Here is a 27,061-nt window from a genome sequence, read left to right as displayed (position 1 = left end):
ATTGCAAGTTCCCCCTTGTTGCCAACTCTAACCTGCCTACATCTCTTTGTAGAGTCTTTTGTATCCTCCTCTGCTTACAATGCAAAGTTAGGTGGAAATGTCAGCAAACTTGTATACATTGCCCTAGGACAGCATCGTGGCACAATAGTTAGCACTGCTGCCTCACAGTGCCAGTGACCCGGGTTCGATTCTGGCCTTAGGTGACAGCACTTTCTCCCTACTTCTGCATGGGTTTCCTCCGGGTTCTCTAGTTCCTCCCACAGTCCAAAATGTGCAGGTTAGGTAGGGATACAGGATAGGGTGGGTAGTGGGCTTAGGTAGGGTTGCTCTCTTGAGGGTCAGTGCAGACTAGATGGCAGCCTTCTGCACTATGTAGAATTCTACGGTTCTATAATTGGCCAGCTATGCCGAGCCAGGAAAATACAGTTACATGGTCATCTTTGTCTAATTCCGTATTATCGATTTATAATAGCTGTGGATCCTGCACAGATTCCTGCACTAATTCCTATGGCACTCCAGTTTCTGATGGTGCAACACTGAATGGATGGATGTTTGCATTCAGTGAGGAAGAGGTAAAGTTGATTTGTGGGTTAGGGTTGACTGACAGAAACACTTGGAAAAAGGAAAAGGGTGAAGGGGACTGTTTTGGCCAGCAGTGGTGCTTGATATTTTAAAGTATTTTTATTCCACAAATTTTCAACATTTCTGCAATTTGGAACAAACTTACCCCCACCCCCCCCGAAGAAAGAAGCCAATTTCACTTTTTCCAGGGTCAGAAACATCCAACAGGTTCCCCCTGCCACGCCAAGGCACAGGGTAGCGAAGCTGACCTCCTGCCCACCAAACACGATCAGCCCCCGTAAAACCTCTGAACTGGTGCTAAATACCGCCGTCCAAAACGTTTCCAGCTTCAGGCAAGTGGTCATGGTTCACAAGGCCCCACTCACATGGCTCACAGTCCTCCTCCAACCTTTGAACAGCTGGCTCACTGTAGATTTTGTAAGGTACATCCTATACCCTACCTCCAGCTGTATCAGCCCCTGCCTTTCACACAAAGTCAAGGCATTTACCCTCCACAGCACCTGACACCATAGTCCCTCCTACAGAACCACCCCCAACCTTTCCTCCCACTTCGCCATAGCTCCCGACAAGACACCTCATCCTCCTCCAAAATCCTCCCATAAATCACCGAGACGACCCCCGCTGACCGCACCGCCTCCAACAACGAGGAGGCCGGTGCTATTTGAAGTCCCGCAACTGCACGTACGTGAAACTCACGCAGTGCCAGCCCAAGCGTCTTGCCCAGCTTCTCCAGACTCTTAAATCACCCTCCCAGAAACGGATCTTTAATTTCCTTGATTTCCCCCTCTCTTCCCATCCCCAGAACCTTGTGTCCATCCGCCCTGGCTCGAACACATGATTTCCCCTAATCGGCATCTCCCTGACCCAGCTCCCGACCTAAAATGCTGTCTAACCTGCCTCCAGACTCACCGAATACTGCCCCTGGGCCATCGGGAGTGGTGCCGTTGGCAGCGCCAGCAACCCCAACCCTCTGCAAGAGCCTGCCTCCAAGTGCCCGCAACCCCCCCCCCCCCTTTCCCGATTCCATCTATGAATCTTCTCTGCATTTGCCACCCAGTAATAATACTTCAACTTTTGAGACCTAGCTCCCTCTTGCCATTCCCTCCTGCAGTATCACCTCAGGGAACTCCTATTTTACCCTCTAATATGAATTGGTAGTCTGCTTGGTGGGAGATGTCAAAAATACTACTTTATTATTGTCAATTACTCAAATACACTTGGATAAGAACTGAATAAAAACTTAGAAACAAAATATCAAACAACATAAAAATGTCAAGCACGTGGCAAGAAGCATTAAGCACAAACTTAAATCACTTTAACACAAACATAGGTGATTCAAGAATTCAGGAACAAAGACCACAAGATCCTACTTTTAAGGGAATTCTTATCTCTGGTTTAACCTCTCATTTACTTTCATTGGCTTCTAATTCTCAGCTGAGCCCTCCTGGTTTGTTCAAATGAATGTCTGTTACTTGGAGGATGATTTGTTAATCTAGCATTGGACATTACTTGAGATTGACAGGTGCCTATTAAACCTAGCTTAGTGTTTGCATGCGCAGTCGTTGGAAAAGTACTGCATATGTTTTACACATTTTGCTCTGTCTTATAGCTTGGCAAAGAACTTAAGAATTGATTAGACAGCAAACAATACATTCACAGTGCTGAATACAATGGTTAATTCATTATATGAGACAGTTCCCACTGTCAAGATAGGTTTAATATTTATCATCAGTTACAAGCATTCACTAGCCCCTATATGAATAACACTAGACCATATCAGTCCTCCCTTTGATTCTTCTAAACCTAATACAATGAATCGCATTAAAGTAAAGTGAAAACGAAAATAAAATAAGAAATAAAAGCTAAAAGGAACATACTCACAGTTGACTTTTATGGCCCCTTTGTTTGGGAACAGCCTTCAACCCTAGAATGGGCAATCCTTGAAAGAGTTTCAACCACTTTGGCCTAATAGTAAGAACACTTATACCTTGCAGAGGTATTTGTTTAGGCGAATACAGAGGACCCGGGTGGGATTCTCCCAGCCTGGGGCTGGGCCGGAGAATACCTGTAACCGGGCCACACCGCCCCGACACCGGCACGCGAATCTCTGCAGAGAAGTGGCGCATTTGGCTCGGGCTGCTGGTTCTAGGCCCAGGATGGGCCGGCAGGAATTCTGCATGCGGGGTCGGGGGGGGGGGGGGGCTCTGACCCCAGGGGGGCCCTCCGATGGGGCCTGGCCAGCGATTGGGGCCCACTGATTGGCGGGCCAGCCTCTCGCTCCTTGGGCCTATTTCTTTCTGTTCCTTGGGCCTATTTCTTTCTGTGCCGGCCCCTGAACTCCTGTGCCATGTTGCGCGGGGCTGGCGCGTTGAGGGAGGCCACTGCGCATGCATGGATCCTGTGACGCAAAGTTCGCGCCGGGATGGGAGGCTGGAGCAGCGTGAACCGCTCCAGTGCCCTGCTGGCCCTTGTGGGGGCTAGAATCAGTACTCCCAGCGGCCCGTTCACGCTGTTGTGAAACGCAGCGCGTTTCCGAAGACGTGGACTCTGCCATTGAATGGGAGAATCCCGCCCACCATTTTAGGGCTTCTTGCCATTCTCTTGCAGATACATTTGATTATCAGAAACAAAACATACATAGCAAAAATGACTATAAAGAACATGACCAAGCCTTGCACCACTGAGGCTCCCAAGGACCCTAGCCACACAGTAGCCCAACCCTAAAAGGTGCTTGACTCCTTCTGAATGAAGGTGGTTGGGAGGTTTATGTAGGGAGGATTCTGGCCCCTGTTGTAGTTGGGCTGGCACCACCCTTAAAAGGTAGTCAGCGGGTAACCTGCAGACCTCCACAATTGAACCCTCTTTCTCAGGAAGGCCCAGGATTTGGTTCCCCGCCATGTGGCGGCTCCCTCACGAGCTTGGGAAGAACGGCCGATGCTTTGGAGAATGTACCAATCAGATGTTTCAGAAATATTAAAAAGAATCGACAAAAAGGAATACCATTCTGAGTGGGTGGGGTAACAGTGCATACCCAACTATTGGAGACATTGAAATCTTTGGCGTACACCTTGGACATATAAAGAAAATTGTTGTTATTTAACTCCTTGTGAGCCTTTGTGGGTTGGCCATGGTCTGTTACACTGAAGACAATCAGAAATCAAAATGGCGGGGCACATTTTTGCAGAAATTAGTTTCAGTCATAATGAGCTCTTTTTTACGTGAGGCATGGATCCTGGACTTCTTTCCTTGGACCGTGGGTTGTGCGAAGCACCTGATAGGATCCCTCCTACTTTGACCCCAACAGCTCCTTCTGCAATTTCTTCACATCGACTTTAAATAACATGGTTAGGAAATGTGGGGTGGGGGGAGGGTCGACATGGGGGACGGATGGAGGCAGCTTCTGGTAGGGGGAGGGCATAAGGGCATTATTAACAATGCCTCTGCCGTTCTCGCCGGCCAAGCACTCCGTGAGCCCAGTCGTGGTGTCGGCCTTGAGGGTATGTGGGCAGTGGAGGCAGCATTTGGGACTGGAGGGTGCCTTGGCGTGGGCACCGACCTGTGATAATCATAGGTATGCACCTGGGGGGCTAGATGCGGGATTTCGGGGGTGGCAGCAGGCAGAGATTGAGCGATTCGGTGACATGTTTGGAGAGACAATTTTGTGAAATTAGAGGACTGAGCTCTATTAACTGTCCAGGGGGAATGGTTTTGGGTACCTGCAGGTTCGGGATTTTGTGAAGAGTGAGTTGCCGTCCTTTCCCGGGTTACTGCCCTTGGGGTTGCAAGATGAGGTGCCATTGAAGGGGGAGATGAGGGAGGGGAGGTGTCTGAGGCCTACAAGAAACTGATTGGGAGGGGGCTGCGGTGAGGGATATAAAGCAGAAGTGGGAGGAGGAGCTGGGTGGGGAGATGGATCTTTACTGTCTGCACCCAGCCCGCCAACAACAGAGGGAGATTGTCCCACCTCAGCAAGTCAGCCTTCACCCTCCCCACCAAGCTAGTGAAATTAAACTTCTGAAGCCTGCCTAATCCCGGGCCACCTGCACCCTCGGGTACCTAAAATGGGATGCTATCAAACAAAATGGCAGTCCCCCACCTTGTTCCCACTCTTTTTTTTTAAATGTATTTATTCAAAGTTTTTCAATAAGTTTATAAAACACTCCAAAAAGGAAAATAATACAAAGAAAGAAGGGCAACATGCCAACAAAACAAAACAACTTAACCCTCTAAACGATAAACAGTTTAGCAAATTAACACCCAATTCAAAACAGGATAGAGCATGCACCCCTTACAAAAAGGAAAGGAAATCAGCCCCCAACCCCCCAATGGATCGCTGCCGCTGCTGACGTTTTAATTTTCCCCGAGAAGTCAGCGGACGGTATTATGCCCCCGCTCAACAGCACCAGCTCTGTACACTTGGCAAAGTTGTTTACACACATATGTAGGCATCCATTTGTGGTGTTGTCCCTTGCTTCTCCCGGACGGAGTTCGCTGATGTTGTCGTCTCATGCGCACTTCCGCTTCTGCGGCCCTCCCGTCTTCCCCGTTTTCTCTGTTCCCCCATCTCTCCCTCTCATGCTCTGGCTACTTTCCCGTTTCTTGGCTACCTGGCTATTCTTCTGCTTGTTTGTTGGCCACAAACATGTCCCAGAACAATTGGGTGAAACCCTGAAGACCGTCACTTTCGGGCATGGCTCCACCCTCATCCCCATGACTTTGGACATGGCCTCGAAGAAGGCTGTCCAGTACTCCACAAGGCTGGGGCAAGACCAGAACATGTGGGCGTGGTTGGCCGGGCCTCCTTAGCACCGTTCACATCTGAATTCCACCTCCGGGATTCTTGTTCCCACTCTTGAGGGGAAACTATAAAATACTCACTTTTCCTTAAGCTCAATTTGTACCCTGAATGCGTCCCAAATCTCTGAAGCAATCCCATTATGCATTCCTTTGAAATATACAACTTCATCAGCATGTAAGGACACCCTATGTGCCACCTTACTACCCCCCTTCCCCTCTCGCCCTCCACAGCCCCGAGCTCCCAGCGCATTGGCCAAGGGCTCTATAGCCAATGCAAACAGAAGACGGGACATGGGGCATCCCTGCCTCATACCCCGGTGCAATGCAAAATACCCTGAATTCATACCATCGGCTCCTTAGATAACATCTGCACCCACGCAACAAACTTCGGTCCAATCCAAATTTCTCCAATACCGCCATCAAATAATTTTGTCCAATCAAACGCCTTCTCCGCATCCAATGTCACCACCACCTCCATCTCACTTCCCTCTGTCAGAGAAGCACCACATTCAACAGTCTCCACATATTCGATTACAACTGTCTTCCCTTTACGACCTCTGTTTTTATTCTCCCCAATTATCATCGGAAGGCATCTCTTCAACCTTAATGCCAGCACCTTTGTCAATACCTTGGTATCTACATTCAGCAGAGATATGGGTCTGTACAAACCACACTCCAACGGATCCTTATCCTCCTTAAGCAACAACGAGGTGGACGCCTTCCCCATCATTTGCGCCAAGGCATCCCTATCCATGGCTTCCAAGAACATTCCCACCATCAACGGCTGCAGCCTATCCTTAAACTTTTTATAAAATTTGACTGGGAGCCCATCCGGCTCAACTGCCTTCCCTGCCTGCATCCTCCCAATCGCCACCTTCCCCATCCTGCATCCCATTGGCTCCTCCCACCCTGCCCTCTTCACCTCCCCAAACCTTGGACACTCTAACCCACCCAGAAACACCATCATTTCCCCATCTCCTCTGGTGGCTCCAACATATACAGGTCCCTAATAATAATCTTTTTGTCACAAGTAGGCTTGTATTAACACTGATATGAAGTTTCTGTGAAAAGCTCCTAGTCGCCACATTCCGTCGTCTGTTCGGATACACAGGGAGAATTCAGAATGTCCAAATTACCTAACAGCACGTCTTTTGGGACTTGTGGAAAGAAACCGGAGGAAACCCACGATAAAGAGCTACTCAAACACTTTATTAATCTGTTCCAGAGCCACCACCAACTCGCCCGTCCTGTTCTGCACCCAAACTATCTCCGCGCCGTGGCTTCCTTCGAGAGCTGGCCTGCTAACAGAAGCCCTGCCTTCTCAACGTACTTGTATACCGCACCCTCATCCTTCTCAACTGACGCACCGCTTTCCCTGTGGACAATAGGTCAAACTTTGCCTGCAACTCTGGTCCGGGCCCCCGCATACCTCCCATCCACTCCCTTTCCTTCCTATCCATCTTAGCCTTAAACAAAATCAAGCCCCCCCTCCCCCCCCCTTCCCACCCCAACACTGCCTTCAGAGCCTCGCTGACCACCAACCGTGAGATGTCCCCTGTGCAATTGAACCCCACGTACTCCGCAATCACCTTCCCTGTCTTGTCACAGAAGCTCCAGTCCCCTGATAACCTCACATCGTTCTTTATCCCGGGCTCTTGGCTGCCCCTTCTCCAATACCACATTCACCCAATGCGGTGTGTGATTCAAGGTCACAATTGTCGAGTACTCCGACCTCTTGATTCCAGCCAACAGCACCTTTCCAACCACTAAAAAGTCAATCCGTGCAAAGAAACTTGTGCGCCGGGGAGAAAAACAATTACTCCCGATTCCTTGGTTGTAAAAATCGCCTCCAAAACATCTCCTTCATAAGCCATGCCAACACCGTTGCCTCTCCCCTCCCAGACTGGGTCACTGAGCGCGGCTTAGAACTGTCTACCCTCTGCTCCAGGACTATGTTCCAATCCTCCCCCTATAACAAACTCATGAGTATCCAGACCCCGGGGACAGCACGGTAGCACAAGTATATAGCACTGGCTTCACAGCGCCAGGGTCTCTGGTTCGATTCCCTTCTGGGTCACTGTCTGTGCGTAGTCTGCATGTTCTCACCGTGTCAGCATGGGTTTCCTCCGGGTGCTCCGGTTTCCTCCCACAGTCCAAAGATGTGCAGGTTGGGTGGATTGGCCATGATAAATTGCCCTTAATGACCAAAAAGGTTAGATGGGGTTATTGGCTTATGGGAACAGGATGGAAGTGAGGGCTTAAGTGGGTCGGTGCAGACCCAATGGGCCGAATGGCCTCCTTCTGCACTGCATGTTCTATGAATGGCACCGAACACGCTCTTCACAACCCCACCACCAAGATCCCCCTCCCCAAAAAAACCTACTATCAAACCACAAATGGAACAACTGACTCCTCCCCCCCCCCCCCCCCCACCCCCCCCCCCCCCCCCCCCCGGCCTCCTTCCTAAGTCTCACCTGATCCTCACCCTCAGAAGGGTCACCTGCAGCATCACCACATCAGCTTTTAAACTCTTCAAGTGCGCAAAAACTCTCTCTCTCTTCACTGGTCCCCCCCCAACATCTTCATGTTCAAATTCACCATTCCGACCAGGGACTGGGTCTCGACACAGGCCCGCTCCATCCTTTTGTTACCATTTTTACCCCATCTACTTCTCCATGCAAACACCTCACCCGGTATCGATCCCCTCCCCCACCATTCACACCTCCCAGGTCCGTCGAAACTTGCTCGACCAGGCTCCAACGACCACAGCCCCCGCCCCACCACACTCCCATTCAGTAGCCAACCTTCTTTCCGGCACCTTTCTTCTGGGCCTTCAACATTCCTCGACTTCCTTATGACTTCACAAACCAACTCATCCACAAACTAACCTGAAACTGGGCATAAAAGTCCAAAAACCAGAGACTCTAGCAGGAGTCACCTAACGTGCGACCTCCATCCACCTACATGCTGCCACCGGACGTTCCCAGCAGTAGTATAATAATATTTATTGTTGTCACAAGTAGGCTTACATTAACACTGCAGTGAACTTACTGTGAAAATCCCCTAGTCGCCACACTCTGGCGTCTGTTCGGGTACACGGAGGGAGAATTCAGAATGTCCAATTCACTGAACAGCATGTCTTTCGGGACTTGTGGGAGGAAACCGGATCACCCACGCACACACGGGGAATGTGCAGAGAGTGACACAAGCCAGGAATCGAACTTCGGACCTAGCGCTGTGAAGCAACAGTGCTGACCACTGCTACCATGCCGCTGCTTGTTAAATGGTGATTAAGTTTGTGAATGCAGGCTGCGACAAATGTGATTTTCGGAAAAAGGACTGATTTTGTTGGCATGTAGTTCGCTGGAATAGCAAGGTTTTTAACTGAAATTGGAGTTGAGGTGGATGGATTATTCATCAGGTGTTGAATTGTTTCCATGACTTGATCAGAATATGGATGGCAGCGGTCTGAAGCGTTGTTCAAAATATTCCTGTATCTAGGAGGGAGTGCAGTCAAGGAGGACCATTACTATTGTTAGGCCTGAAATATTGGACAGAACTACAATAAAAACAAAACTGCACTCAGCCAAAAAGTTATTGGAAAAGTTTTGAACACCTCTGATCAAAGATGTGGTTTTAAAAAGAGCCTCTTGAAAGGTGAACGGATTTGAGGAGAGAATTCCTTGCTTATGTGGTTTATTGAGGAGTAGACTTCATGCACATTTTTTTTATTTTGAGCTTTGTTATACTTTTCCTAGACACATCGTGCTGTTCCAGAAGTAGCTAAAATGCAGAATGTTCTCCAGCTAGACACACTGAGAGCTGTCATAACCTGCCTCCAGCCAGAACCAGACCTGTATAGGTGAGATCAAAGCATAGTACTGTAGTAAATTTGATTTGGTGTCTGTGAATCTGTTTTTCTGTTAGCTTCAACTTAATTTTCTCTGTAAAACTATTTTTGCAGCATCAATATTTCATAACTATTTGTTTACAGATTTGTCGGTCAAATTACGATAAGAGGAAAGTCAAACGACGTAGTAAGGTATGATAATTTATACCATCTGGTTTGCTATAAAATTATAAAAAGACATTTTTGAATTGAAAATCTTTCCCGATAAATTCCCCACAGCTTTGACGATAAGAAAATTATAAAACACTTAATTTGCCAAACATGGCAAGCCTGGGAATATTTTAAGATAAAAAGTTCTATATAGACTTCTATATAGGTAATTTAACCTGACTATATGGTTTTAACCATGGTATTTCAAATCTGCAATAACGTATTCTTCCTAATCCTGCCTCTCTTTCGCAAGTTTAAGGCTTGAGTGTTGCTGCTTTCCTGGATACCTTTAGTAGCATATTGCTTGCTCCAGTCTGTTTTGTCTTTTATTCCCCCACACAGCCTAGCTCAGACTCCACCTTTTCCCTTCCCAAGGATGTGGCTACTATGTCAAATTTGGTAATTTCTCTCAATTAGTTGCAGCCTATTTCAATAACAGGAAAGTATGTTCCCTTTGGAAGCTGCAATGTATTAACCCTATGCTTCTGGTGCGTATCAAGATCCTGAATAGTCTCTGATGCGTGCACATGCATTGTTATTGCCCGGGAAGTTTAAACCTGGGCTGATTTGCACTGCCCATGAATGTCTCTTCGATTGATCTGGACTGGGCAACTCGACTCATTGTCCCCTTCCCATGCACCCAACTGCCCGCAAGCCAGGGCTGTCCCACACCTGCTCCAGCCTGAATGCTCATTCCCACCCCACCACTCACTTGCTCAAACCACCCTGAAAGAGATGAATATAGCAACTGATGATCTTAAAGAGGGCATGTTCTCTGCACTTCCCTTTTTGTTGGTCCTCTCCAGGATCGCTGCACCCAAACGTAGCACAGTGGTTAGCACAGTTGGTTCACAGCTCCAGGGTCCCAGGTTCGATTCCCGGCTTGGGTCACTGTCTGTGTGGGCACGTTCTCCCCGTGTGTTTCCACCGGGTGCTCCGGTTTCCTCCCACAGCCCAAAGATGTGCAGATCAGGTGGATTGGCCATGATAAATTGTCCTTGGTATCCAAACAAGGTTGGGTGGTGTTACGGGGATTGGGTGGAGGCCTGAGCTTAACTGGGGTGCTCTTTCCAAGGGCCAGTGCAGACTCGATGGGCCAAATGGCCTCCTTCTGCACTGTAAATTCTATTATTTTTATGAAACTTTATTGTCACACACAAGATCAGAAGTCCCTGGTTGGAAGGGCGCAAAAAAAAAGGTAAAGCATGCATTGACCTCTGCAGTCAGCAACAATGCTTGCAGCATGGCCACCGATTGGAAAATCTGGCCCATGATGTCTGCTTCTTCCAAATGTTCTTTGTGCCAAATAGCAAAAGTAATGCAGGCTCGTAAGTGCCATATGCTAATATAATTCAAAAGCCCTGTAATAGTCCTCTATTTCTCGTGCTCAAGTGAAAGAACAAGCCTATTTTATATGACTGGCAGTTTGCATTTACAAATCGCTCCTAAGCTGCTTTGGAACTCTTTTTCGTCCCACTTAAAAAGGCACCACGCAATTTAGTACTTATCCAGAAACCAGCAATCTGTATTTAATTTCCTTTCTTTGGTGTTAACGGATCCCAACTAGAGCATCAATTGAGAGACCAACCTGGAACTCCGTACCTATGTGGTAGAGAGGAAAGAAAACTGTCCATGACATTCCATTTGCGTTCTTAATTGCTTCTTGTACCTACATGCCAACCTTGTGATTCATGTATGAGGACGCCAGGTGTATTGCAGCATTCTGAAATCTCTCCATTTAAATAATCTGGTTTTCTATTCTTACTATCAAAATCAAAGTGGATAATCTTCCACTTTACCATATTATGTTCCACCTGTTAGGTTTTTGGCCACTCAGGGTTGGGAGATTAGTTTAGTTGGAGCTGCAGGAATAATCTCCAGGGGAAATACTTTGTCATGAAAGACAGTTCTGAGATTCTCAGGCTGAGGGAAAAAAGCTAAAGTAACCCTCAAGAGCTAAGAATCCCTTGGACTGAGGCCAGGAAAATTGAATGTCTACTTAATGAACAGTGGTCATATGAACACATCTATGAAGTGTATTTCAGTTGTTGCTAAAAGAAAGAAAACACATTTTCTATTTTAAAGTATAAGTTGCCTCCAAAGATGCTGTTTAGTTAATCATGCTTGTAGTCTTTTGTTATAGTGAAAGTCATAAAATGTGAAATCTTGTGCCAGAAACATGCAGACATTGTTTATATTTGTCTGCCAATAGCATGTAGACTACCTGTCATTTTATATTTGGTGTTGGGTGAGCTGATCTCTGGTCTATCTGTATCAGTCAGTATATGCAGTTCTCCATTGCTGAAATTCCATATTTCTTTCCCCAATATTGAAGAATACCCTGACTAAGCTGCCAAAATTACCACTTCAGTTGTGCCTTTTGGTAGAAATGGGGCATATTCTACAACAAGGGTTGCCTTTCAGAACTGTTGCACTAGAAGACCAGAAATCACCTGCTTTAAAACTATAGTGGTTAATGCATTTTGTCAAGAAAAAGTTACTTAATTTCTTTCCTTCCAGACTGACTATAAAGTTTAAATTGAAGCCTTGATGAAGTATAACCTGAATACTTTGTTTCTTCAGACCTCTGGGACCAGAAAACCTTCTACTTAGAGGAGCAAGTTTGAAAAATTGCAGCAAAGTTTTTGGTACCAAAAGATTTGTTTCTGTTATTTTTGTATCCACTTAACTGAATAAAATTAATTTTGACTAGAGACTACATTAAATTTTCAGTAAAAAAAAAAAATTATTGTTGCGTAACAAATTTATATTTCAGTCAAATTAAAAATGTCATTTAAAATTTGAAAATATATCAGTATATTCATTTGTCTGAAACGTATTGCAAGGATGTTCTTGCTTGATATCTTTTTCATACTTTGAGACTAATATATTCAATGTACAAAAATGATATTCAATGAAATTGAGCATTGAGCACCATTTCTGCTTCGAATGAACCTGGTAATTTGATTGTAAGTAAAAATTCAAATCTTAATAATTTGTTCCATTTCCATGTACAAATTTTAATATAATTTCACTGGGGAGAGTGGAAAGGGATGTGGCAAGGATTTACCAGGAGACAATTTTCCGTGGAAGTGTGTTGCATTCTGCAGGTTTGTTTCTTTGGTTTAACATTCTGCTATTGTCACCAGAGGTTGTGTTCCTTCCACCTACCCTAAGCAGTTGAAGGGAAATCTGTAGGTGATGGTATGTCCATGGACTTGCTGACCTGTGCTGTTAGGTGGTAGAGGTCACTAGTTTGAAAGGCATTGTCAAAGATCCCTTGGTAAGTTGCTGCACTGTACTTTGTAGATGGTACATACTGGTATCCCAATGGTGGAGGAGGTGAATGCTCAAAATTTGTGAAGGTGATACTAATTTACTGGGCTGCTTTGTCCTGGATGGTGTCAAGCTTCTTGAATATTGTTGGAGCTAAATTCCTTCAGTTAAATGGGAAGTATTCCATCACACTTTGGTGCATAGTGATAATGTTACCACATTACCCCAGTCACCACATTCCAGTGCCTGTTCGGGTACACAGAGGGAGAATTCGGACTGTTCAAATTAACTAACCACACGTCTTTCGGGATTTGTGGGAGGAAACCGGAGCACTTGTTATCCAAAGCTCCAGGCTAATTGGGGCATTAGTTGGAATCCCACCATGGCAGCTGGTGGAGTTTAACTTCAATTGATAAATCTGGAATTCAAAGTTAATTTCAGTAATACTGATTGTCATAAAGATCCATCTGTTCCCTGATACAGAAGAAAATCTGGTGTCCTTGCCTGGTCTGGCCTACATGAGACTCCAGACCCATAGCAATATGTTTAACTCTTCCGTTCAAGGACATTTGGGGATGCAATGTTCGCCCTGCTTAGTGACACCCATATCCCATGAAAGACTTTTAAAAACGAACTCCAAACTTGTGCCGTATAGATGGTGGCCTGGTTCTGCGGACTCGGGAAGTGATTTACTCGCTATACAATGCCCAGCCACTGACCTGCCATGTTGCCACATTATTCATATGACTGACCCAGCTAAGTTTCTGATCAATGATATGGTGCAGGATTCAAAAATAGTCATGCCATTTAACTAAAGGGGAGGTGATTAGTCTCTCATTGAAGATGATCATTGCTTGACAGTTGTGTGGTATGAATGTTATATGTCATTTCTCAGCCCAAGCCTGAATATTTTCTGGTTCTTGCTGCACCTAGACAGGGACTGCTTCGATATTCTTAAAAGTTGTGAATGGAATTGAAGATTCTGCAGTCCTCAACGGACCTCTTCATATCTGACCTTATAATGGAGGGAAGATCATTGATGAAGCAGCTGAAGATGGTTGGCTTCAGACAGTACTCTAGTGCTAAGAATAAAGCTTTTGGAACCTTTTCACATTTCTGCCTTCTGGAAAAATAATTAATGTCCTCCTTTTCATTGTTCCAAGGAAGAAACCAAAGAACTCTATCCACTCTATCATAGTGGCCTTGAGGCAAATGCTATCTTTATACCTGCTGTCGTCTTACTATTTTGTGCTGTAGTTAATTATAGAATCGGAGAATTTCTACAGTGCAGAAGGAGACCCTTCAGCCCATCAAGCTGCGCTGACCCTCTGAAAGGGCACTCCACCTAGGCCCACTCCCCAATCCTATCCCCATAACTCCACCTAATCTGCAGATCTTTGGACACTACGGGGCAATTTGGCATGGACAATCCACCTAACCTGCACACCTTTGGACAGTGGGTGGAAACTGGTGCACGCGGATGAAACCCAAGCAGACACAGGGAGACCAGTGCAAACTCCACACACACAGTCGCTCAAGGCTGGAATTGAACCTGGGTCCCCGCTGCTGTGAGGCAGCAGTAGTTGCCATGCTGCCCTTTGACGCTCGTTCGCTCTCTTGCTTGTTCTCTCTTTCAAATACCACAGTAATAATTAGGAACAAATATGTAGGGGATATTCTTGTAAAACAGTCACCAACACACCAATCTGTCCACTTGATACCTCTGGGAGTGAACAGTACAGCCGTGCTGTTTTCAACATTTCCTTGGATATAAAGTATTAATCTCAAATCCGTTCATTCCATTTTGAAGAATTAGAATTTTCAGCAGGACAGCGCGTGACTATCTTCCATAACAAATTATTACTAGGGTTTGTCTAATGTAGGGCAAGTGTGATTTTAGTCCCCAATATCGTGTCAATCTCCTGAAATCTAAAATCGACACCATAAAATATATGAACAGAATTAGGCCATTCGCTTATCAATCCTTCTCCGCCATTCGATCGTGGCTGACATGTTTCTCATCCCCATTTTCCTGTCTTCTCCATAACCCCTGATCCCCTTATCAATCAAGAACCTATCTAGCTCTGTCTTAAAGACACTCTGTGATTGGCCTCCACAGCCTTCTGCGGCTATGAGCTCCACAGATTCACCACCCTCTGGCTGAAAGAATTCCTTCTCACCTCCGTTTTAAAGGATCATCCATTCAGTCTGAGGCTGTGCCCTTGGGTTCTAGTCTCTCCTACTAGTGGAAACATCTTCTCAATGTCTACACCAGCTCTCTGAACCCCTTTTCACTTATTTCAAAGACCACTCACAAAATCCTATTGGAGTCAACTCTCCAATCACTTGTGACTTAAGTTTCTCTGTATTGACTCAACTGGACTTCCTGGTATGACACAGTTCCTTAGAGCCTTCAGTTGATAACAACAGCTTTTATTTATATAGCACCTTTAACAGGAATGAATTCAGAAGAGCTTCAATCTTTATAATGCTGAGTGGAAAATGTTTATTGGTGCTGAAACTGTCTAAAACCCTGTGCAACACACTATTTCAATGATTTGTCTTAGTCAGAAATACTGTTTGACCAAGAGCAATTTCAGGCTCATGGTGTTTATGGACAATTAATCTTGGCTTGTAACCTGCCTTTCACAAAAATGTTATTAAAGAAGAAAATCATCTGGCCAAAATAGCCAGTGGTGCATGTTATTTAATGGGGTTAGGTCCCTATAATTCATTCATGTATGATTGCAGAATTCCTATTTGTACATGGAAATTTATTTTTTTCTTAAACACATTTATCTTGGGTAACCACTCAATACCAAATATCACAACCAGAGGTAACTAGGTATTTGTAATCTCAAAAGTTCTGGTGACTTTTTGTGAAAAGGGATTCTATTCTAATGTTTTAGAGAAACAAGTTGTTTGAGGTATCTCACTTGAGCAGATTGATATCAAACAAGACTTCAGTTTCTGTCTGGTTTTGCCATGTCAATTTAAGTTATGTAAATGTCAGTTATTAGGTTAAATAAAGTCCATACAATATGTTCTTGAGGCACATTTCATATTATTGATAAACAAAACCATTTTGAATCAGCATTATAAATAAAGCTTTTGATTTCCAGGTGTGGCTGTTTACACAGGAATGGATGCTAAGATTGCTTTGAATTACAAGAGCAAATCACAGAAACGCTCTATTGTAGAAAAGTAAGTTTTCACTGAAATTTCAAGAGGAAAAATTATGATTTTTCTTTAAATGTGGAAACAGAAAACTTGAATTTGAGAATAGCAATAAAATTACTATCCAACCTGTCATGTTTGCCATTATTCCCACACACCCAATCTAGAAACTAATCATATTTTAAACTCTCATAACAACATGTGCTTGTATATAGTGGCCAAATCATAAGAAACATTCCAGCATTTTTAAACTCCGCCCAGCAGCTTGACCAGGTTTTGATTGGGTGGTTTTTCTAAGTTTATTTATCGTTGAGTTAAATTTAAGTATTAGTCTTACTAGCCTGGGTAAAACTAATCAAATTAATACTAAGTGTGGATGAGCTTCTTCCAGGAGCAATTCATTGTGAACTTCTCTAATTTTGAGGAAGCTTGGAATAGGAGCATTCTAATGGGAACTTTATATCTCCCATTCTCTATTAAAAGCTGTGTTCTGTACATTCCACCAAAAGGCCTCTATAATTTTGACCTAAGGTTAGAGTTTGAAAGCAGCTGTTGAATCTGCAATTTAATGTTCCAACTCTTTGTTGAAGAACTCGACGAGAATGGAGCCTTTTGTAGATTTTATACTAACCTAAGACATGACCTCCTCTGTCTTCCCACTCTCCTATCTTCAAATCTTTTTCTTGCATCTCCCCATAATCTTCCAAGCCCTGCAGTCACTCGCTTTTCCCTTAATCCTCCATCCATTCCTTCATTCCCACTCCCTTCCAGATTGTGAGAGATCAGCAATCACTTTCACTTGGTTTCCTTTAGCAGATTTCCGTGCTTTCAAAATTCAGCATTAAAGCAACAGCAAAGAACACATGCACATGCTCTCTCGTTCATTTTCTGTTACCCGCTTGCTCCCATTCCCTCCTGCGCGCTCATTCTCTCTGACAGGTTTTGGGAATTAAAATAGCTCACAGAGAATAGGCTTTTCACATTTAGCTTTTATTGTCAAAAGAGCACAAGTGTATAATCGGTTGGGATTAAAATTAATTTTCTTTTGTTCATACAAGTTGCAGTAACATGCAGGAAAGCACCCCGCTAACTTTTTTGCCCTTTTGCATCCTCAACTTTCCTACTCATCCTGATCTCAGCCTATTGTCTTTTTTGTTATCTAAAATTAATTGAAAATACATCAGTGAATGTAATTAAAAGATATCTATTGTTTTATGAGAAGCAATACGAATTTTATCTCTTGAGGTTTTTGAAATTTGTCCCATGGCTGAACGGAAGCTAAAGAAACACATTCTCGGTGTTGTTGACTCTGGTCCAGCATCCTGGGCATTTAAGTACACTGCACATATCTGGATTAGATAATCCAAATTTCATCCACACCGTCACTGCTCTGGACAGAAACATTGACACATGAAATGTAATAAAAGCACAGCGACAGGAAGTGGATTGAGCATAGGGTGCAAAAGTGAAATTGATGTAGATAATCAGCCATAATCTTACTGAATGGCTCAGCCATTTCTACTGCTCCTATTTCCTGTGCTCTTATGAAAACAGGAAGTAAGTAAGGATATAACTTTATCAATATGTAATTCTAATAGGAAACATGCAGAATTCAGAGGTGAGGTGAAGTGAATCTCAGGAAGCAAAAGAAAATAATAAAGCATAATTGTGATCTTTTTTTCTGTGCCCCCCCTTCCCTGAGCTAGGTCTATGAATACGTTTCTCATAGTCTTCCTGGAAATTCTTGTGGTTGAAGCAGTTATCAGTACCATCTTGAAATATGTTTGGCAGTATGAACCATCATACAATCAAAGAACTACACAGGAGAAGAATAGCAGCAAAGTGAGTATGGACAGACTTTAACTTCATATAAGGTAACCTAAAAGTTTGTAACTTTTTAGGCATGAACGATGCTGTTTTCAATTTTAAATGTTTAATTATATGCACATTTGCAATGAACATAACCATTCTGTGATTGTTTTCATTTTTAAAGTGAAAAGTTATATTTTTATTATCTGTAGCAGTGAGTTTTGTAAGAATCTTCCACTGATGGGAAATATTGCTCCTTACTTGGAAATTGTGCAAATTTTTGTCTCAAATTTTGGATCTTGTGCGTTCTTTGTAACTGCCGTACACATTCAAATTTAGTAACGTGCAGTGAAACCTAATCTGTAACTTGTGTTACTTGTGTTCATGAATTTGACTACATCAAAAAGTAGTTACGGGGAATTGATTGGGAGTTGGGGAGAGAGAATCAGCGTTGTTTTTCTGACTGTTTCCTGGTACAGTATGATGCGGAACCAACAAAGCTGTTTTGGATCTAATATTGTACAAAAAGGCTACGTTAATTTGTAATTTCACAGTAAAGGATCTGCTGGGAATAAGCGATCATAATATTGAATTCCATTATCAGTTTGAAAATGACGGGCTTCCAGCAACCTCATGCAGGAGCAAGACACATGAAAAGTGGCTCCTGGCAGGGTCTTTGTTTTTGATCCTGTATGCCTGTTGTTTTTTTTCTGGGTGGGAGGGTTGATGACCAAATGCCCCTAGTGAATTTAGAGAGCTCTTTCCCAATGGAGGCATGTTGAAATCATTGCCCAAATCAAAGCTCAGTTCGAGAAAGCATCGGAATCTTTCCTGATATAAAGCCCACCAAAAGCAGTTGTAGGAGAAACAATGGCTACTCTGCCCATTCCATTAGAAACGTTGGCCATTGTGCACCCTGCAGGAGCTGTAGAAATTTGGTAAACAGTTGGATTAACAGTTCGAGCAGCAGGGCAAGGAGATAAAGGAATCTTTTAAAGCCACTGTTGAGGAGGCTTTGGGCCCAATTTGTGAACAATTGGTGAAGACCTCGAATGTGGTAAAAGTGCAAGGTGAGATGCTGAAGGGGGTGAAGGAGGCCTTGTCATTGAATCAGGGTACCGAAGGTTGACGTGTGGAGGAAGGGGGGGGGGGGGGGGGGGGGGGGTGTGACAGAGACCTCCAACAAGGTCATCGCCTGGCATGTGCAGGGCTTAGGGAAGTCTGTGAAGAGGCAAGGGTTTTTCCCATCTGAAAAGTTTGGGGGCTGATGTGTTTCTGCAGGAGACTCACCTGCAGGTGCGGGACCAGATCAGATTGCAGAAGGCTCGAGTGAGCCAGGTTCTTCACTCGGGGTTCGATAGTAGGGCAAGAGGGGTGGCGATTCTGGTCAGCAAGAAAGTTTGTTTTCAGGCGGGGACAGTGGTGACCGATCAGGGAGGGCTTTACGTGATGGTTATAGGTACGCTGGAGGGGGGGAACGTGGTGTTAGTGAACGTGTATGCCCCAAATTGGGTTGATAAGCTTATGAAATGGCTGCTGGCTGTCATTCTGAAGTTAGATACGCACCAACTGATTTTGGGGGGGAGATTTTAATTGTGTTCCGGACTCAAAGTTGGATTGCTGCAGACTGATGTCATCGTCCCTTTCTGGGATGGTGAAGGTGTTTGCTGCTTTCATGGAGGAAATGGGAGGGGTTGATGCGTGGTGGTTTGTACAACAGGGGGTAAGGAGTTTTCATTTTGTTCACCGGCACATAAGGTATACTCCAGGATTGACTTCTTTGTTATAGGTACGACCCTGTTCCCCAGGGTTAAAAATGTGGAGTATTTGGTGGTGGGTATTTCGGACCGCATGCCACATTATGGAGGCAGTGGCGTAGTGGTATTGTCACCGGACTAGTAATCCAAAGATCCAGGATAATGATCTGGTGACCTGGGTTCAAATCCCACTACAGCAGGTGGTGGAATTTAAACTCAGTAAAGTATTTGGAGTTAAAAGACGAATTATGACCATGAAACTATTATCGTAAAAACCCATCTGGTTCACTAATGTCCTTTAGGGAAGGAAATCTGCCATCCTTACCTGATCTGGCCTACATGTGACTTCAGACCCACATCAATATGGTTGACTCTTAAATGCCCACTGAAATGGCCCAGCAGTTGTATTCAACCGCTACAAAACAGAAAAAAGAAATGAAACTGGACAGACTACCAGGCACCGGAAACGTCAACAGCAGACCCAGCCCTGTCCACCCTGCAAAGTCCTCCTTCCTAACATCTGGGGGCTTGTGCCAAAGTTGAGAGCTGCTTCACATTCTAGTGAAGCAACAGCCTGACATAGCCGTACTCATAGAATCATTCCTTATAAGCAGTATCCCAGATAGGTCACCATTCCTGGATATGTCCTGTCTTACTGGCAGTACAAACCAAGCAAAGGTGGCGGCACATTGGCATACAGTCAGGAGGGAGCTGCCCTGAGAGTCCTCAACATTGACTCTGGACCACATGGAAGTCTGATGGCTTCAGGTTAAACATGGGCAAGAAAACCTCTTGCTGACTACTATCTACTGGCCACCATCAGCTGATGAATCAGTACTCTTCCATGTTGAACACTACTTGGAGGAAGCACTGAGCGTGGCAAGAGCACAGAATATGCACTGGTTGGAGGCCTTCGATGTTCATCACCAAGAGTGGCTTGGTAATACCACCACAGACTGAGGTCCGGGCGGATCTTTTGTTTCTTTACTTGTCCCATTGCCATTTCCTTTGGCCCTGCACCTGATACCAGACCTTCCCTTTGTACTTTACCCACCCCCACCTCCTTTCAATTGCTCAAAACCTAGTATGTTTCCAACTTTTCCCAATTCTGATTAAAGATCACAGACCTGAAATATTAACTCTGTTTCTCTCGCCAAAGATGTTGCCAGACTGCTGAGTTTTCCAGCATTTTTTGTTTTTATTTGGGATTTTCCATTATACTTTGCTGGTGATAGTACTCATACCTAACATAAAACTATGGGTGACAAAACCAAGGTGAAAATGAGACTGATCAACCACGATCTAGGTTGACGGCAAAACGGGCTGGAAAGACTGAATGGCCAACTTGTGGTTTTATGTCCTCATCGTTTTCTGTCCTGCACAGTATGGTTGAAGATCAAGATCTCCATTGTGATCTCCAAGTTCAAGCGTTAGAAGGGACAGCCCTGAGCAGCAGAATTATATCCAAGGCACACTTGGGGCATATGAAATGATTACTTGTTAATGTAAGACTGTGTCTGATATTTCGCTGACTAGCTGTTAAAAAATTTTTGCCTCAGTGTTCCCAGCATCAGCTTTCCTTGCTGCACACTACTTCCATCGTCTTTTGTCTTGATAATCTTTCCTAAGGATTCTTGAACATTAGAAAAATGCTTCCACTTCCACTCTCCAGCTATCTTTGAATTGCAATCAGACAGTAAATCTCCTCTAAGTGGAAAATGCTCATCCTTGTGAAAGGAAGTTGAAACAAATGGACATCAACACCAGTTTCATTTTCAAAAGTACTTGGTGAGAGGTCCAACACTTTCTAACAATGCTGGACTCATCTGGATTTATGATTAAAATACATTTTTGTTGTGCCTCACTAAAAGAGCCTGCTTTTACAGAGGTGAGTTTCCAGACAGGAAAACACAGCTTTTCTTTATCACCTGTCTAAGATCACCTCTACCCACCCATCTAATGCAGACTTCCATCAGATATTGTCCCGTGCCAAGCTTTGGACATTTAATATGCTATTGTATCAGTACATAGGTTTGAGAGTCAAACAATGCAATAAATTCAATACTTAATGTTTTGAAGAATTTGTGATCAACCAGTAGTATTAAGAAAATTGCAAAGTATATTTTCAATGTTTCATGTTTATACAGCTGTTGTATCAATTTTATTTTAATTATGTATACTTGTTTTGTTTGTAGATTCTGACCGGTATATCTGATTTCTTGGCTTTCTTGGTGCTGTACAATTATATTATTCCAATTTCACTCTATGTTACCGTTGAGATGCAGAAGTTCCTGGGATCCTTTTTTATTGTGTGGGATCTTGACTTGTACCATGAAGCATCAGGTCAGCGTGCACAGGTTAACACCTCGGACCTCAATGAAGAACTTGGGCAGGTGAGAATTAATTTGTATAGTTGGGCTGTTTGCAACAGAAGTAATCATAGTCAATTACAGCACAGGATAAAGTAATTTGGCCTGCCATGCCCATATATTCCCCCCCACCTCGCGAGGTTGAAACATCATTCGAGCTTTCACTTCCGACCTTCCATTAACCATGCCAATTATAGGTGATAGATTTGATTGTTCGGTTGGACCCCTCAAAATATTGTGTCATTGTGAAAAGTCTGTCAGGGCCAGGCACTGAGCAATTCCTGGGGCCTGTGAGATCATTCTGGCCCAGGGATATTGGAAGGTTTTGTAAGTTATTTTTTGCTAGTTGTTTTCTAATTTGTTTGTTGCTTTTTCAGTTGAAGTGTTGTCTTGTTTCATCTTGAGGTATTTCTGGAAGTCTTACTACTACTTTCCACAATGGACCTCAAATTAACAGTCTCCCGAACAGGTGCCAGAATGTGGCGACTAGGGGCTTTTCACAGTAACTTCATTTGAAGCCTCCTCGTGACAATCGATTTTCATTTCATTTCATTTCATTAAGTTCTTGTAGAACGGGAACTTCCATTTTAAATGATTTGAAATAAAAGGCTGGCTACATGACCTAATATCCTAAGCATAGCTGTACAAACCTTTTGACATTTCAGTGGCTGATTGGTTTCCATTTCGAACATTCTTGTACTGTCATAGGTATGAGTTACTACTAACCATTCTTGGGCCTTCTGTTATCATAGGGCAATATCTTACTTATCCCTTCCCTCATTGTTGTTTACCACCTTACTTTCATTAACCCGTGAGAGGGGTGATCTAGTTTAACATAGTTTTCGGAGTTCAGTTTCCGCTTTCCACAAACCTGGATTATCATGGGTGGCATGATATACGGAATTTGTCAAATACCCATTATACATTTTATTCTGTAACAGAAAATGGCCATAAAATGTTAACAGTAATTATTATTGACTTGGATTGGTACTTCATACCTGTAGATTACCTCACTCAGTAACATATTGTTCTTTTTCAAGAATGTTGCTAATTATTTGCATGTTGTAAATACATATCAAAATGGATCATGCTTAGACTTAAGATTCTCCAGTATTCTTGTTGCCTTTTTCCATTTTGTGAATGGTTCCTGCCATGTATTATTACTCCCTACCCTTAATTGTCCAATCCAAATTTTGTTTCTCTTACCTTAATTTTACTTCCCCTCAATTCTATTGCAATTCTTGTAAAGTTAGTTTTGCTATTGCGTCACGACCTTGATGACGTAACATGTTGAATCACCTATAAGCTACATTTACCATGTATGTCTATTGTGCTATTGTCATGTAACTGAACATGTCTCAGATCCATTCTTCAGTGCAAAGTTACCACACAATTCTGCATATTTGTTGCTGTACCTATAACAAATTACATTTGCATATTAGCTACAGCAGTATTCCAATATCATGCCATACACACCATGTTATAAAACCATTCTTGATTTTCGGGTAATCTTAACAGAAGATCAGGAACTGCCGAATCTGTATTAAGATCTTTGCTTTTCTACCCTCTACGGTCCTGATGCTTAGGGGAGTAGCTAAACTATTAATTGCAATATTCTAGAGACTGGTTCACAGGCAAGGACACAGACATCTCAAAGAGAAAGCTATCAATTTACAATTCTTGATGACCCTTTCCTAACTTGGTAAAATGTACATGGAGAGCTATATTCCATTGAATTATGTTCAGGTGATAACATTACTACAATGTGTTCTCATTTTTAAAGCAAGCATTCAAAGTGGTCCCATTTATGAACACAATTTCCAATTTCTTCTTTATTCTAGAAAGCCTTTGATTTGCTTTAAAAAAAAAGATATTACTGAGCATTTAGCTTGGTTCCTTTTCATATTATTTTTTTGAGCACTTGTTGCTCAAGGTGATCAAGGGCCTGAATGAGTTAAGTCAGATCTTTGAATGAACGAGTTAAGTCAGATCTTTGAATGAACGAGTTAAGTCAGATCTTTGAATGAACGAGTTAAGTCAAATCTTTGAATGAACGAGTTAAGTCAAATCTTTGAATGAACGAGTTAAGTCAAATCTTTGAATGAACGAGTTAAGTCAAATCTTTGAATGAACGAGTTAAGTCAAATCTTTGAATGAACGAGTTAAGTCAAATCTTTGAATGAACGAGTTAAGTCAAATCTTTGAATGAACGAGTTAAGTCAAATCTTTGAATGAACGAGTTAAGTCAAATCTTTGAATGAACGAGTTAAGTCAAACCTTTGAATGAACGAGTTAAGTCAAACCTTTGAACGAATGAGTTAAGTCAAATCTTTGAAAGGCACAGCCGTAGTCAAAATTCTGACAATGGTGTGACATTTAATATTTGTACACAAGTTCTTAAATTCTTGAAATTTCTAGATCTCTTTCTGCGATATCGGTGCTCATGTGGCCTGAAACTATTGTCACCTGTTTTTAAAAAAAAAAACAAAGACTCTATTGCAGCTCTGTTTAAGAGTCGAATGGCTTAATATATCTACATTCAGCAATACAAATTGATTGTGTGGTGCAATTAAAAAGAAGCTGTCAGTGGAACGGGATGAAGCAAAACATTCACCAATGCGCACAATTGCTCTTTTTTTGAAATACCTTTGTCTTTCCCAATCGAAGAGGAACATCATTTGACTCTGGTTTCCAACGCCTTGGTAACTTTTGCAAATCTTTTTAATCCATAGAAATTGAAAAGAATGCATCATTTGTAATATATTGTAATATTATAATTTCAAAGGAAACTATTCTCATCTTGGAAGGCAGCGATTTAGGTCAGGCTTCAGTCATTCCCAAACTTTATCCCATTTATTTCTATTCCAAGATTTCTTAGTGCAACGACATGATTTTGTCGCTATTAAATGAGTAAGCTATGCATCCGGAATTAAAGATTCTCTCAACTTGACATAATGACTCTAGTTCATTGTGGCCACCAATGAGATTTAAATATTCACACCACACCAGCTTCTTTTCACTTAAAATTTAATTCAGGTTTCATATTTTTCAAATTCTGAATACCTGAGCTTGACTCAACGGTGACAGTCATACTTTCATAATTCCATGCAATAGTTTATGAAAGGAGTGCCAAACATCTGTTGCATTCGCATTCCTAAGTCCAAGGAACTCGTAGCTTCAACCAATTCACAACCAAAACATGACTCAAATTTCCCACAAACAATACACTTGGGTGAAGATACATAGAGATGACAAACAAAAAGCTTATTAAATATAAAAATACAAAGGGTTAACGGCTGTTAGCTCTGTTGAAAAGGGCACAGGCATGCTTAGATATGAACAGGTTTTAATTCACAGGAAGGGTCCAATATTTACAAACACAAATACTTAAAACAAAATCCTGTTGCTTTTCTCTTGATAACAGAACCTGACACACTCCTTTCTCGCAGCAGTTTTAAATTTTGCTGTGGGCTTGTCTCTTTTTTTTTCCCGTAACCTTTTTCCCTAACACAGGGTTTGCTTTCATGTCACTCAACATTTTAACACTTTAAGGTCACTTCCTCCTGTACAATCTTCAATCTATATACAGTTTTCTTGGCATAGAAGCTGGCACCATTTACTAATAACCTGTGATGGTATCAATTTTTGTTTGTGCTTTTCCCTTTTGAACTGTCCTCTCAGCAGCATGTTGTTGATTCCCTAATTCTCTGTTGTTTCCCTTCATCTGAATTCCTGGAGCTTATTGCAGCTTAAAATGCCATTGCTGTTTCTAGCTTTTGGCATGCTTTTGCTTTCTGACAGTTAACTTTCATATTGCCATACAAAACCTGTATGCAACAGTGGGTTGCATAAACCATTTTATCCAATTTCCTTGCATTTCTTCACAATGCCAGGGACCTGGGTTCGATTCCCGGCTTGTGTCACTCTGCAGAGTTGCTGTGTTCTCCCCGTGTCTTTATGGGTTACCTCCTGGTACTCCGGTTTCCTCCCAGGACCTCTCCTGGACCTCCCATGGACCTCTGGACTCTAACTTCTCCCTGAGTGTGTTTGTGACTTCTTCCCTTCACCTGCCATCTTATTTTTAGTGTCATTGATGAAACAGGTCCGGGATGGTGGCAGAGGGGTCCGAAGACGGTGGTTGGGACAGAGGGTCTTCCAAACTATTAACACGCTAAGAACCCAAGAAGCGGGGTTATCGCTGACCCCCTCCCCCCCTCCCCTGAGAAATTGAACAAGTCCGGGGTGCTAAATTGTACTGGATGGAACGCGCACTCTGGGGTCCTGTCTGAACCCGGAGCACCCTGATCGGGGGACAGCGGCGGCGGCTTCCTCATTATCTCCTCTTTCTCTCCCCCCCCCCCCCCCCCAAAATACCTCTTTTCTTTTGCAGACGTTTGCAGGGGAGAGGGTCACACACCAGGGAGACCTCTATCTCTGCAGGCCTCTCCAGGCTGACTCCTTGTCCCTCAATGCTTCTCATGCTAAATTGCCCCTAAAGTGTCCAAAGGTTGGGTGGGGTTATGGGGGTTGGGCGAGGAAGTGGGCCTAGATAGGGTGCTCCATTAAGAGAGTCAGTGCAAACCCAATGGGTTTAGTCGCTGCCTCCTGCACGGTAGGTAATTCTATAAGCAAAATAAAACAATACACTTAATAAAATAAAACAAAAATATTTTTATCAATTAAAGACTGCAAATTTGACGAGTAACTGCCTAAAAAGTGGTGTCACCTTGCCTTAGTCCATGAATGCTGTTAATGTCTAATTGGTCAGTAGTGTTGTGCAGGTTAATTCAATTGGTTCTAACTATTTGAGCACATTTGCCTAAAACATAAGACAATGGACAGCCTCAATATGTGTTCTTTATCTTAACACCTACAAGTATTTTATTCATTAGACCAATACTGGGACATTCAAGGTCGGTGTGTTCTTCACAAGCTATTACTGGATAGTGTAGATTTCTTTCGCACTGCCTCTGTTATAGCACTTTAAGTTTGAAATTTGAAGTTCTAACATAGGAATATTTGTAGAAAAACAGAAATAATATAATCTGACCTTTTATTAACTATGCTTATTATTTACTTATCCTTCAATTGCAGGTAATTAAGGTACTTCTAATACAATCATCTCTTGCTTGTCAGTGACTACTATAATCGTTTGAGGTAAAAGGTTAGCGATATCAACATGGCCTCTTTTTGTTCATATGTTAGTATAAAAGAGTGACTTGACTCAATTAGTT

The 27,061-nt window shown here is 43.1% G+C and overlaps 1 protein-coding gene across 1 annotated transcript in view; it reads left to right on the top strand.

The window, feature by feature from the left end:
* Window positions 1-27,061, top strand: part of atp11b (ATPase phospholipid transporting 11B (putative)) — a 190,280-nt gene that overhangs the window by 44,029 nt on the left and 119,190 nt on the right. Inside the window, 6 exon segments of the mRNA XM_038817479.1 lie at window positions 9,138-9,241; window positions 9,374-9,421; window positions 12,023-12,087; window positions 15,838-15,919; window positions 17,599-17,734; window positions 21,654-21,851. Coding sequence (XP_038673407.1) covers window positions 9,138-9,241; window positions 9,374-9,421; window positions 12,023-12,087; window positions 15,838-15,919; window positions 17,599-17,734; window positions 21,654-21,851 — 633 coding nt within the window.

Source organism: Scyliorhinus canicula, chromosome 13 (genome assembly GCF_902713615.1).
Source record: "Scyliorhinus canicula chromosome 13, sScyCan1.1, whole genome shotgun sequence".
NCBI classification, from domain to species: domain Eukaryota; kingdom Metazoa; phylum Chordata; class Chondrichthyes; order Carcharhiniformes; family Scyliorhinidae; genus Scyliorhinus; species Scyliorhinus canicula.
This window is presented reverse-complemented; position numbering and strand designations above follow the sequence as displayed.